Source organism: Babesia microti, chromosome I (assembly GCF_000691945.2).
Source record: "Babesia microti strain RI chromosome I, complete genome".
NCBI lineage: Eukaryota > Apicomplexa > Aconoidasida > Piroplasmida > Babesiidae > Babesia > Babesia microti.
The window spans coordinates 1,093,390-1,106,444 of NC_027205.1; the positions used below are offsets into that span (position 1 = coordinate 1,093,390).

Sequence of the window (13,055 nt, forward strand, 5' to 3'; positions counted from 1 at the left end):
AAATGAAATAAACCACTCGATGTTTGATAAACAAAGGTGTTCATATGTTTTTTAGATTAAATCGTAAGACTAAATTTATAACAAACTAATTTTCTAACTCATTTTTATGTAAAAATAAGTATTTTGGAAGTGAATAACTGTATGCCTCCAGTTGTAAATTGTTATTAAAATGTAATTACATCTCTTCGTTTATAGATTATAATTATGAAAGTTAGATATGATAACCATTATAAGTGTTAGGGATTATTTATCTAGATGCAAAATAAATATATATATATATAACTATGTGAGAATGACAAGTATATGCAGACAAAAAAACAGAGCTATATTACCAACATAGGACTAATGCAACTAGATAATTGTAAAATAATACATGAATGCCAACCTAGTAAATGGGATGGGCGCGAAAATATATAATTATTAGCCGGAGAGAGTTTATTACTAATATCAGTGATAATTTACTGTGTGACGGCTTCTAGTGAAGCCTAATAGGGGTTCAAACAACAATAATAAAAGTCAAATCGGACAAACTTAATTTTGTTTGCCAGTGAATTTTGTAACAGCTTTGGTGCCTTCAGATACAGCGTGCTTTGAAAGTTCACCTGGGAGAACAAGTTTAACGGCCGTCTGGATTTCACGTGAGGAGAGAGTTTCTTTCTTGTTATACTTGCAAAGCTTTCCAGCTTCCCCTGCAATCTTCTCAAATGTATCATTGATGAAAGAATTCAAAATCATCATTGATTTCTTGGAAATACCAGTATCAGGGTGCACTTGTTTCAATACCTTGAAAATGTATGTGCTGTATGTCTCCACACCCTTCTTCTTATTCTTGTGCCCTGGTTTAGCCACCATTTTCTGTATTAACCCTAACACAATATAAGACGCATTAGATCAATAACACACAACGCATTACCAACGCCACAACTAATAGTCGTGATTTTCACATATATAAATAGGCAATCGACAATAGGATTGTATTACTTACCTAAAATTATGATAAAAAATTAGAAAATTGTATAAGTCAGATTGAAAAGGCGTGTATTCTAATAACACAAAGACGAGGCCCCACGAATCGAAGTAAGGTAACTAATGCCGCAGGTCAATTGTGCATCCCCACAACAATTGCCATATCATCCTTGATTGTTATTGATTGTAAATCAGCGCACATTTCCATCGCATAGATTCATACATAATCGAATGATATACTACTTTATTAATATATGTTTTAGACTAGTATTTAAAATTTTCTTACAGCTAAATCACCACACATCCCTAATTTGTTAAAATACGCATCCATCAACGCTGCTATACTACAATCATTTTAGTCGCTTTCTGTTATTTGCCAATTTGTATTATGAAAATTCATGGCCAAAATTTCCACCTCTTTTATCCTTAGCTAGAATTTTAGATATGGGCCGTAGAAATTTTTAGTATCCAGTAAAATTCAAACATCTCCCACTTACTTATGTCATTATTTAATTATATACAATTTGCGTAACAAATTGTAATATTGTAGAAACATATAGCAATGCCGATGGGAAATAGCACCAGAAGCAGGGCCTCTGTGGATCAGTTGATCCGGAGGTTATCCCTGCCCAGTGTATCCAGCCTATCCGACATGTCATCGCTGAGCTTCCCCAGTTCTAGTGACAATTCCGACCCGCACCAAACTGATATTGGAGAATTTACGGATGCATTAGCCACAATTGGCGATAATACTGAAAACGAGTCTACCAACGATTTTGCCTATAATGAATCAGAGCCTTCAATTCCTGTGCAAAAGGAATGTATAGGAAGTTTCACTCCAGAAACTAAAGTGGAACAAATTACACCCACACTTAAGATGGAAAAACATGCTTCTAAGAATGCAGATGCACCAGTAAAGAATAGGAACGATAGGCGCAGCGATGTAACTGCCGCTATTGGAGGATTATCATTCTGGCCAGCTTACTTGGCCCTTTTAAACAAGAAGACAAGGCACCCCAAGCAAAATTCAAAGGATAGCAAATTTGGTAAAATTTTTTCCAATGAAATACCTTCTGATGTTAGCAAGATTTTTTTGTCCCTAGAAGACCCCAATATTCCAAATAATAAGTTTAATGACCGACTAAACAAGTTAATTAGGGATGAATTTAGCGAAATTTTCCACGAAAAACCTCATAAACACAAATCTAAGTTTATCAAATCCACAAACGGTATCACGGATAAAGTTGAGATTAGATATCCCCAAACTAAGCTCAAATCCATAAGTTTGCAGTTTGATCCAGAAAAATCTAATAGGCATTCTACTAGAGTTAATGGAAATAGTTATCATCGAGTAAATAGGTCAGTCGATTTGGAATCTAATTCAAATGTCAGTGCTACGAATTCAAATTCAAACAATTTAACATATAACGACAATATCAATGAAGATACAACTGATCAATGCACCATTGAAACGGAGTTGGTTCAAATGTTGCAAAGGCTAATAAATGAATACAAACAACGTCGGTCATACAACAATTCGGAACGCAAAGGGAAAAATAAACTCAAGAAGGAAACCCACAAATCTGGCAAACAAAAGAATAGATCCAGTATTGAGAGTGAAAAATATGACGTATACAACCTCACGGACGACTATAATACCAATAGAGTATCAATGGATTCAAAAATGACTGGGGACAAGAAAAGTGTCAAAATTATCCCACAAAAACCATCATTAAGCAACCCGCAACAATCATTTGACAATAGATCATTAATGGAAGTGAATGTTTCAAGTTCTTTGCCTGCTTTAACAAATCCTCAGTATAATTTTGGGGACAGCAAAGATGAGAATATCTTGAATGGATTGTTGAATTCAGGTGTGAAATACCACATAATTGAATTGGCAAACACTCCGGTATTACCAAAATCTCTCCTAGAAACGTTAAAAATAACAAACAACTCGCCGAAACTGTATTTGGACACTGAGCCATATGGGGATACTGGATTTGGCCGTGTAAAATTGAGTGCAAATGTTGGTATATACAAAGTATCGTTATTGAGTGACAATGTGGATCATTTTGATATACATAACCTCACTCGGGACAATTGGAGAATCACAAGTACGCAAGTTTTGGATAATTCTTTCAACGAAATAACCAAGAATATTGGTAACGATTGGATGTCGAGAAACTATGGCTTCAATTATTCGGGCATCAACGATCTCCTTGGCAATAATCAGATACCAGGTTCTGGACAGTCACTAGACTCTGGCAGTTCAAATGGCAACAACTGCGTGTTGGTCGCAATCCAATATAAAGATAGCCTATCTCGGGCTGGGGGTCAGATTGGTTTGAAACAGAATAAAAGCCAACCAGATTCTATTTTGACCGTGTTGCCAAATAGGGAAGGTGATTGCCACGATTTTATCACCGTTCCACAGGTTAGAATGACAGATCAAAGCATGGATACTCTGCAAAGGCAGATGGTTAAGCATGGATTGATATTTGAATTAGCCCAGAAAATATCTACCAATAAGAAGGCATCTATAAAGAATAGTACCAGCACTGATGATACATTTGTACATATGGTCCATCCTGATACCAAACAATACCTATGCTTAAATCGGTTGACAGGCCATATTCAGTTCAGAAAGATTAATTTCAGCAACTTCAACTTCACACATTCTCCCAGGAGTGGCAAACAAATTGAATGGATCCCTGCCTGCTTCAGATTACTCCCTCTTTACAAATATACTCCGTCACAAAATGAGTTTTCAAACAACTTAAAAGCTGAAAATGATGCTGATGATTTTATTCCTTTTAATATGTCTAACGACGATCTTGCCAATTATGTAAGGGATTATTCTAAAAACATGAATCGCGATAGTTTCATGTCTAAAATGGGAGATAAAGCCCATGAAAACAGCCCTGACCACCTCTTATCATACATCAAATCCTACGACCCTGGTAAATCAACAAAATCACATTACACCTACAATAATTTGAATCCAGTGAAGCCTACCCAGGAAATTAAACCTAGAGATAATAAATCTGCCGGAGCTATCAATCCCAGCATCGTAAAATCTGCTGTCAGTGCTAGTATCTATGGAGAAAACAACAATTTTACAGTGGAATCTCCTAAAGTTGGGAAAGTTGTAATTAGAAATAGAGATACCCCTGATTTAAATATAGAGATTTGCGATCCGCAGGTGAATTCAGACGATGAAAATGCTGCTGGAGGCTGTTGCTCTTTTGATAGTTTTGGCGTATTTGGTAATGGTAAGGATGAGAAGCCAATAAAAATTGGCCTAACAACATCAGGCCCAGGTTCTTACCGCGCCGCAAATAAAACAAAAGACAAAAACATAGTAAATGTAACACTAAGAAATGTGGACGATCTGACAAAGCTTGTCAACCTAGTTTCGCACAAGGCTAATGGCCCAGCCTATGCCGTCATAAATGATTGTGATAGCCCTAAAATCAATCCTTCAACAAACTCCAAAACTTGTACCAGTAATGAAAACATTAGAGGCAGAAGTAGGGGATTTAAATGCATAAACGACACCATGAATAGCGAGCACACGACTAAAACCAAGGGGGGTACCCCGAAGAGCGATTATGACACTAATATCCTGATTGATAGTACGTGCCTTGGGGACCTAATGCCCATAAAGGGAGTGGCAGATATCACTATATCAAGGTTAGGCATTAGTAAGGGAGGTAAGAAGCTTTACGGTGATTGCGGGGTCAAGTTTTCCCTAACAGGAGATCAGTCCCTTTCTGCTGGAGCGGAAAGACTGCTTAAATCTCGCCAATAACCGATATTAATCGCAAATTACATCGCAAAAATTTACCCCCGTTCTTGTATAATATAACATCTATACGATAATTATAACTCCGTTACTTAGTCTACCTTTAATCGATTGCATATTATACACATTTATAAATTACGATTGTCCGTGAAGTTTAAGTTATTGCAGTTTAGAATTACTGTCTGTAAAATACAAAGGGTGAGGATGAATTATGTATGGCATGGGTGGGAAATAATGATTGGATACCCTACTCTTCTATTTGTTTTCCAACTCTCTCCTATTAATAGTAGAGGCTCCGTTTACAAAGCAAGTGTGAAACAATACATTAGCATTGGTAAACATCCCCTGTTTTAAAGACACTATGATGAATTGAGAATAACTAAAGTGGTTTTTTATCATGTATCCAATGTTTTGAGTATGGCTAAGATCCAGCGCAGAGTCAATTTCATCCAAGATGTAAACCGGAGCTGGGCGACACTTTAATAGCGCTAGCACTATTGAAAGGGCTAGCAAGGATCTCTGTCCCCCAGAGAGTTCAGAAAGTGAATTCTTCCAGACATTGTTAAATCCAATTCTCATTTCAATACCGTTGGCCAATTGCCCATCCACCAAATCCAGTTTGGCATGGGCGTTTGGGAGGAGTGTGTGAAATATGTTGGAAAAATACACACTCACTACAGAAAATAGTTTGTGTAAACTCTCCATTTTAGCTTTGTCCAAATTCTCAATAACCTCCTGTATCTTGGCTTTGTCGTTTAAAACGCGATCCTTCTTCTTTATGAGGTCTGTGAAAAGATTGTTAGTTTTTTCAAAAATTTGTACCGCATTCCTATTGACGTGACGACCCATGTTTTGGTGCTGCTGATTTAACTCGTCCAGCCTCTTCCTAACCGTTTCTGGACGCAAAGTTGAAAAGTTGAATTGACTGTTAGCTTGATTAAATGTATCTTCAACAAGGGGGATCCATGAATTACTTTTCACTAGATTGTTCAGTTCGGTGATCGTTTTGTCGTATTCCTCCCTAAAATTTGCCATCTCATGCTGCTTATCCAGTAGTTTCATGTTCACCTTCTGATTCTCAGTTTCCATTTTTTTGAGTTCATTTGCCAATTCCTTAGTAGCCTTTTGGGAGCTTAAAAATTCTTTATTCTTATTCTCTAAATCTGCAGATTTCACATCCAATTCCGTCTGCTTATCATTCAACCTGCCTTTCAATTCCTCTAATTTACTGCTTAGCCCATCTCTATGAGCTACCTTAGCATCTTTCTCCTCAATCGTTTTCTCCAACCTACTGCATATAGTACTCTTCTCCATCTGAATATCAGATTGGTCTTGCTGTATCTTGCTAACGGCAGCTGTTTCATTCTTAAGTTCGACCTTTAACCTTCTGATCTCCTCCTTAGCCGATGCCTCTTTTGCTAACCTGTTCTTTTCCCAGTCGGCAATGGAATCAGAAAGTGATTTGATCTTCTCCTTTAATTCCATTTTATCCCTTTTCAGCTCCTCCAACTGCGCATTGAGTTTATCAATATTCTCACCCACTTCCACAATGTATTTTTCCTTTATGGCAAACTCAGAGGAGGCAATTCTCTCCGTACAATTGTGAAGTTTTCGTTTCAAAAGGGCTATCTTATTACGAATCTCCTTATCTTCATCGTACCGCTGTTTGGAAGCTCGAAGCGTATTCATCTCAACGTTTACTGCATCGATGTTTTTAAACAAAATGTTCAGCCTGCTTTTGAGGGATAGTACGCTGAACATGCCCTTAGTTGATCCACCAGACATGTTGCCTTGGACATCAAATCTATCGCCATCCATAGTAACCGTGGAACACGAGGCACTACCCCCCTTATAAGCAATTGTTCTAGCATATTTGGAAGAGGAACAAATAAGAGCGTTGCCAGCGACATATTGAACAAGTTTCTCAAATTGAGGATCGAAATCCAAATAATCTCTATAACCTAATACGGCTTTCAAATCATTGCCCACGCCCACAAGTTGACGACAAGATTCAACCTGGGATTGAGTCAAAGTTCTACGCACAACAATATCATTAAGAGGGAGTACTGTTATTTTGCGCTTGGATTTCTTAAAATCGTTTTCGTCAAAAAATTTTCTGGCAGCTTGCTTGTTGGAAACTACTAAATAGTTTAATTTCCCTCCAAACAAAGTTTGAGAAGCTATACCACATGAATCAATAAACTCATCCTTTAGATTAAATAGATCAAGCGCTTGGCCCAAGTAAGAGTCGTAATTTAGGTTTGTTGTATTTTGAAATCCATGTGGTACCTTAACATTAATTCGGTAAGAGTTTATTTGACACTCAATATTTGTTATTTGTCCCTCTAAAGTACGTTTTCGTGATTCTAACTCTAAAATGCTTCTATCCAGTTCTGATGCATCTGCTGATAAATTAGGATCTAACTTCGATTCTAACTGCGTTATTCCAGTATTTATAGAGGCTATTTGTGCGTTTAAATCGTCATTTTCATTGTATAATTTTTTAATCTGCTTCTGGGCCTCTGTTAACTCATTCCTATAGTGCTGCAATGTCTGATTAATTTTAGACTCTGATGATTCTACTTCGGAGAGCTTCGTTTTTAATACTTTTAACTGTGATAATTTAATACCCCCTCCCATATCACTTACATCAGTTTCAAGTTCGGTCAATCTATCCTTCTTCTTCTGTAACTCCTCCTGAATTCTGACCAATCTATCCTCATCCTTTTGAGTATACTTTTGTATATTGTCTAGTTGAGCTTGGAGACCAGAGATATCTTTGTCCAGCTCAGCTATTGCATTTTCAGATTCCTTTAGATCTTCTTGCAGCATTTTGGTCTCAGTGGCTAATTTATCCCTTTCCTTCTCAATATTATCTTTCTCTATTTGTGCCTCAGCTATTGGTTTTGATACGCAATCTATTTCCTGCTTTTTAAGGTCAATCTCCTCCTGCACCTTGTTGAACCTTTTGTGAAACTCATTAATCTGGTCTTTCAAATCGTCCAATTCATATTGTAGTGCTGATTGTTTTTCCTGTAATGCCAACTTATTTTCCTTAGCCTTATAATATGTGTAAGCCACGTTATACCGTGTCAACCGCTCCAGTTCCTCTTCGGTGTTGGTGAGCTTGACGAGGTCATCCTTATCCTTCTTCAACTTTTCAAGAGCAGGTTCGATTTCTTCGTTTAACACCTTGTTAATATCCTCCAACTTAGCATCCTTCCTGGACATTAGTTTAATTGCAGCCGCCTTCTTTGACTCGTATAACCTAGTACCAGCAGCCTCTTCTAACAATCCTAACAGCTCTTTTGGCGTCATATTGACAACTGAAGTAATCTTACCCTGCATAATGAGGAAGCGAGGATTATTTACATTCATCTTTGCCATTTGGAAAAAGTCAGAAATGGCTTTGGGTGCCACAGGATGGCCATTGAGGAAGTATCTATTGCGTCCACCCATCGCAATTTGCCTTGTAACAGTAAGCTCAGGCATATTCTTATATGGCTCAGGGAGGGGGCTGAATGCAGACTTGTTGTTGAATATCAGCGTTACTGTGGCCTTTGTCACACCTGCTTGTCCTTGCTTATAAATGAGATCATCCAATTTGTTGGCTCTCATACGAGTCAAATCAGAAATTCCCATGACAAAACAGAGCGAATCCAGAACATTTGACTTGCCACTACCGTTAAGCCCTGTGATAGCATTGAAGTGAGGATCCAATGGACCAACAACCGTGCGGTTACAATAACTCTTGAACCCATCAATGATAATCGATTCAATATACATTGTGGAAGGTTCCCGTAATAAAATCTGAAGAGTGTGCTGAATAATTAATTGTTAGGCGCTTGCGATTATGTATACAGAGGAAATGTGTGATATCAGTTGTGATATGACATGGGGTCACCGAACAATATGTTGTCATTTATAAATTGAAAAATTGTCAAATTTACACTGTACTATTTGAATAATTCGATGTGTACATTGAATCACATCAAACTAATCAATTCGTTGTGTCTTATATGTTTGAGTAACTTTATGAACATATATTATTACAACAACACACTGTGTCCATACTCATCGTATTGCTGCATTTTCATAAATCATATTTAGCTAAATGAGACAAATTAATTTTTTTTGACATATCCATATATTCATTAGTATCTAATCTATAATAATATGTTATGAAATTATATGATGTTGCCGAATAAACTAGGAGATAACAGTAACGACTCAAAAATTAATTGTCATTTGTAATTATCTACCATTGTTGAGTATGGAAATCACCTGGCTTGATGCACGTTCCAAGTAATACAGATCCGGGTAGCCAAAGTTGCACAGGCCTAGATAAATAACAGACAACATACCACCGTGTAGGTTGTACTTGTGCTCGAGGTTCCAAACAACCACATCCATATGCGATTGTCCAATAGGCATACTTTTAACAGTAAAAGTTTGGCCCTAAGTTAAAGCAAGTTTACATCCAAGAATGCCATTATAAACAGCTTCAGTAGTGATATGTAATCATCCGTAAGTGGTAGATAGGCCTTGAATTGACCGCCCGAATATGGCGAACCCGGGTGGGGGTGGCACTTCATTTGAGTACCAGAACGTATGGTATATTTAATCGTCAAAACCCCAGTGACTTCGTTTCTATCAAGCATAAAATGTTTATTAGACAATCTCCAAGACATCGTCCCGCATGGCGAGGGCCCTCTACCTGGTAGCGATATAATTGAGCAAAGTGGACAAACCAAATTGCACTTTCCATATTTTTCATTATTCTTATATTCAATGATACATACTCTATGAAATTTATGTGAACAGCCATTCAATGCAACAACGTCACTAGCGAGGTTATCTATACAAACTGGGCAAACCTCATTAGGATCTGACGGTGATGGTTGGGTCGATCTATCTACAATCTGAATACAATTTTGATCCATTTCGAAGCCATAAGTAGCACGTCCCATTCTCCACCAATCTAAATTAATCATATTCATTGAATAATCAATGTTGAGTAGTGGGAATGGATCACTTCCTTTATATTTGTGGGATTTCAACACATCGATTATATTAGGTTCAGAATCACTTGATCCATTCTTTTCGTCATACGAGCCGTTTTTTGTTGCGCTGATATTTGTTGCATTGGCATAATGTCTTAGATTATTGCCATGGCTACTATTAGGGTCACAATCGTACCCTGAATTGTATATAACATCATCCGACCCAGCTTTTTGGTGTTTTGGTTTGGCATCTTCAATTCTGGCAAGGGTATGAAGTGACAGTTTTGAAGCCATGGCTAGATGATTTTATTTTATGTATTAAATTTGCGTATTTAACGAATGCGTGCGCACTAGTGGAGTCTACAACATAATTAAGTGGAGTTGGAGTGGATCTAAAATATGCACATTGTTGCAATGAATTTTCTTCCTACTACACGTTACATGCTACACTAAGGAATACATTTTTTAGCATTTAGATTTAGATTTTATCCCTTTCAAAGTGTTGTGACAACAGCTCCTACATGCCTCACTAAACCACATGATTCATTGTTGTACCCTTTACACACTTCTCCAAAGCTCACAATATATCCACAATAATTTTTGATTTTCGATTTATTATCGTCATTTTAAATGCCAAAATGTCTATAAATATCTCTGCATATGCTAATACCAAACATGCGTATTTTATAATTTGGTTAGACACAATATATTTAGTCCAATAATTACAGTTTTATTGGTTATTAGATACCGGGGAATATTTAGTTTGCCAAAAAACGTCCAGGACATTATCTACTACTCCGAGGTGACTCACACCCAATCTAGTCATCCTTCTACTACTCTTTCTACAAACACTCTACATTTGCATTTGGCGATATGTAAATGCTGCTTTAATTTAGAATAGATTCACGTTCAGAATGGCCTAACAGTCATATATCATTTAGGAAGTATAATATCATATTTGAGTATATTGTATCGCTCATCTATAAAGTGATATCATTCATATATCCTGTAGATCGATTCAACGTCTATGCTTCTACAGGTGAAACGCTATTGAATTAGTTTTGCTTATACATTCCATGGGTATCAGTTCACTATTTCTGATATCTTCAATTGTAGGCGATTGTATAAGTGGGTTATGTTGTATAGTCTTGTACATGACGTTGTTTCAGGAAAAATTGATTTCCAGGATTTCTGGTAGGCAAGGACTTATGAAGCATTGCCTCTTAGGGAAAATATATCGCTACCATTCTTTTGGATGTCACTTCCACCACTTTTACAGATAATAAGTCATACACATCACACCACTAATGTCGACACAAATGATATTAACGCCAGTGATAATAAATGTTACAGACAGGGTTACGAAATATGTATAACTATTTCGTTGCTGACGTGGCAATTCTCATCTTTTTTAATATCCACGCAGGTATAAAAGTTGTGATTTAGTTACTTGTGGTGATATTTCTTAATTACTTACAAATTATCACAGACAATAATTGTGATGCTATAATAAAATCATGTGCAATTTCACTTGTTGGAGCCAGTATTTTATCCCTCTTTAGCCCCTTAATGGTACCTAAAAATAAACGCAGATAGGGAGTTTATTGGTTAAAGTGCTGATTACTTATTACATATCACAAATAGTATATCGTCGCATAAATATTAAGCCATGTAATATTTATCTGTTGAATAATTATCAATCAATTAAACAATTTATTGTAAAATTACTCACATTTTCAGTGACCGTAATACTTGTCAATTTATGTTTCAATCTGTAAGTTACGGAATCAGTTAGACACTTCAACGATGATTCCCATGTATTCGACATGTTTTTCGTAAAAATTGGCCTAAAGGAACCAAATTTTGATACTCTTATCTACGAAATGGGCACAGTAATAGTTTATTTAATATAGGAATTTCGATTTTTCCCCAAATTTATGTGCAACCTAATATTCAACACCAACATGCCACATTTGTTACTAGTGTCACTCGTAATGTTATTATTCACAACTAAGAATGCATCCCACTATTATTTACTATTACAGGTTGGATGTTTTAAAATTAGACAATTGGATTGACATTACTAATGCTACTGGTGGCAAGATTACGTGTATCTGCATTACCCATGCTTTGTATTTTGGCCAGTTTTGCAACAAGTGTCAAATTTTGGTCGGGCATTCCACTTGGAATATACATACCTTCACTCTATAAAAAAGCGATTAGATTGGCGATTCCTATGCTTATACTATCATTTGCAGCAAGGCCCCTGTTTCGTGTGGGTCTTGTTGATGAAATTTGGCGATACAAGTATGGTGAGAATTATTACACTGACCAAGCAGCCGAGTTGGTTCAATGGGTTAACACCACTATAATTAGGGGTAATGCACAATATATTTAGAGATTGGGGTCTATAACAAATGTGCAATATTTAGTGATATGCCCACAAGTAGTATTCTAAGATCTGCGACGGACGCTACTTTGATTGTAAATCCCCATTATGAAAACATAGCAGTTAAGCAGAGGATTCGCGTTTACTATGCCTTGGCATCATGTATAAATGACCCCAAATGGTTGTTTGATAAGCTGAATGAGTATGAAGCGAAGTATTTGATAATCCAGACAAAAATGTTGCAAGGTACAATCAATGAGTATAATTTAGTAATAGGGGATGGCATTGAATCTTTGATCAATTCCCTAGAATATGAAAACGCTTCTTGTAAACCCAGAGAAAGACTTGAAAATCGTCTATTATATAAATTACTCACAAATACCCAGCTTTTCAAGCTTGTATTTGTCAATGGAAACTACCTCGTATTCACATTGGGCAACGTCAATGGGTTGTACAAGTTAGACTTAAATTTGCCCAATAGTGACGAATTATCGCTATATTTACCAGTTGATGACAATGGATTAATGATCAATTTCCACGGCATTGCCCTTGAAGAGTTCTCAGACGTATTACGCGAGATTGGCTACGTGCAGGTACTACCTATCTCAAACTTAGGCTAGTGAACAGTTATACAATTTCCTGCTAGGATATTTCAACCACCGCCCCGAATAATGTACTCAGAGAATGCAGAATTATTTGTAACATAGAATTTAGTATTAACTTTGTAACATTTATTGTGGGTCGCAATGTAGAAAAACTGTATTATATATTGTAGGTATTGATATTGATGTATTGGTTCTTTTGTGGTCTACTATTTGTAATAATATAATTTGTGGAGATTATATATGGCGATGTGCTGTCCAACAGTGATGCTATTATACAAAAATTG

The 13,055-nt window shown here is 36.6% G+C and overlaps 5 protein-coding genes across 5 annotated transcripts; 2 read left to right on the forward strand and 3 right to left on the reverse strand.

The window, feature by feature from the left end:
• Window positions 532-852, reverse strand: BMR1_01G03005 (histone H2B; the record flags this gene model as incomplete). Its single annotated transcript, XM_012792212.1, has 1 exon — window positions 532-852. One exon carries the CDS (start codon window positions 850-852, stop codon window positions 532-534), a length of 321 nt encoding a protein of 106 aa, XP_012647666.1.
• Window positions 1,529-4,780, forward strand: BMR1_01G03010 (hypothetical protein; the record flags this gene model as incomplete). The annotated part of the gene is made up of 1 exon (XM_012792213.1): window positions 1,529-4,780. The coding sequence occupies one exon, from the start codon at window positions 1,529-1,531 to the stop codon at window positions 4,778-4,780; it is 3,252 nt and encodes a 1,083-aa protein (XP_012647667.1).
• Window positions 5,030-8,560, reverse strand: BMR1_01G03015 (structural maintenance of chromosome 2; the record flags this gene model as incomplete). Its single annotated transcript, XM_012792214.1, has 1 exon — window positions 5,030-8,560. The coding sequence occupies one exon, from the start codon at window positions 8,558-8,560 to the stop codon at window positions 5,030-5,032; it is 3,531 nt and encodes a 1,176-aa protein (XP_012647668.1).
• BMR1_01G03020 (E3 ubiquitin-protein ligase DTX3L) lies at window positions 9,029-10,071 on the reverse strand (the record flags this gene model as incomplete). Its single annotated transcript, XM_021482949.1, has 3 exons — window positions 9,029-9,114; window positions 9,139-9,232; window positions 9,253-10,071. 3 exons carry the CDS (start codon window positions 10,069-10,071, stop codon window positions 9,029-9,031), a joined length of 999 nt encoding a protein of 332 aa, XP_021337534.1.
• Window positions 10,416-12,838, forward strand: BMR1_01G03025 (conserved Plasmodium membrane protein, unknown function; the record flags this gene model as incomplete). Its single annotated transcript, XM_021482950.1, has 14 exons — window positions 10,416-10,471; window positions 10,492-10,579; window positions 10,600-10,652; window positions 10,674-10,816; window positions 10,837-10,971; window positions 10,992-11,203; window positions 11,224-11,349; window positions 11,370-11,551; window positions 11,573-11,669; window positions 11,691-11,822; window positions 11,843-12,155; window positions 12,176-12,412; window positions 12,437-12,759; window positions 12,782-12,838. 14 exons carry the CDS (start codon window positions 10,416-10,418, stop codon window positions 12,836-12,838), a joined length of 2,154 nt encoding a protein of 717 aa, XP_021337535.1.
• Between the last annotated feature and the right edge of the window lie 217 nt (window positions 12,839-13,055).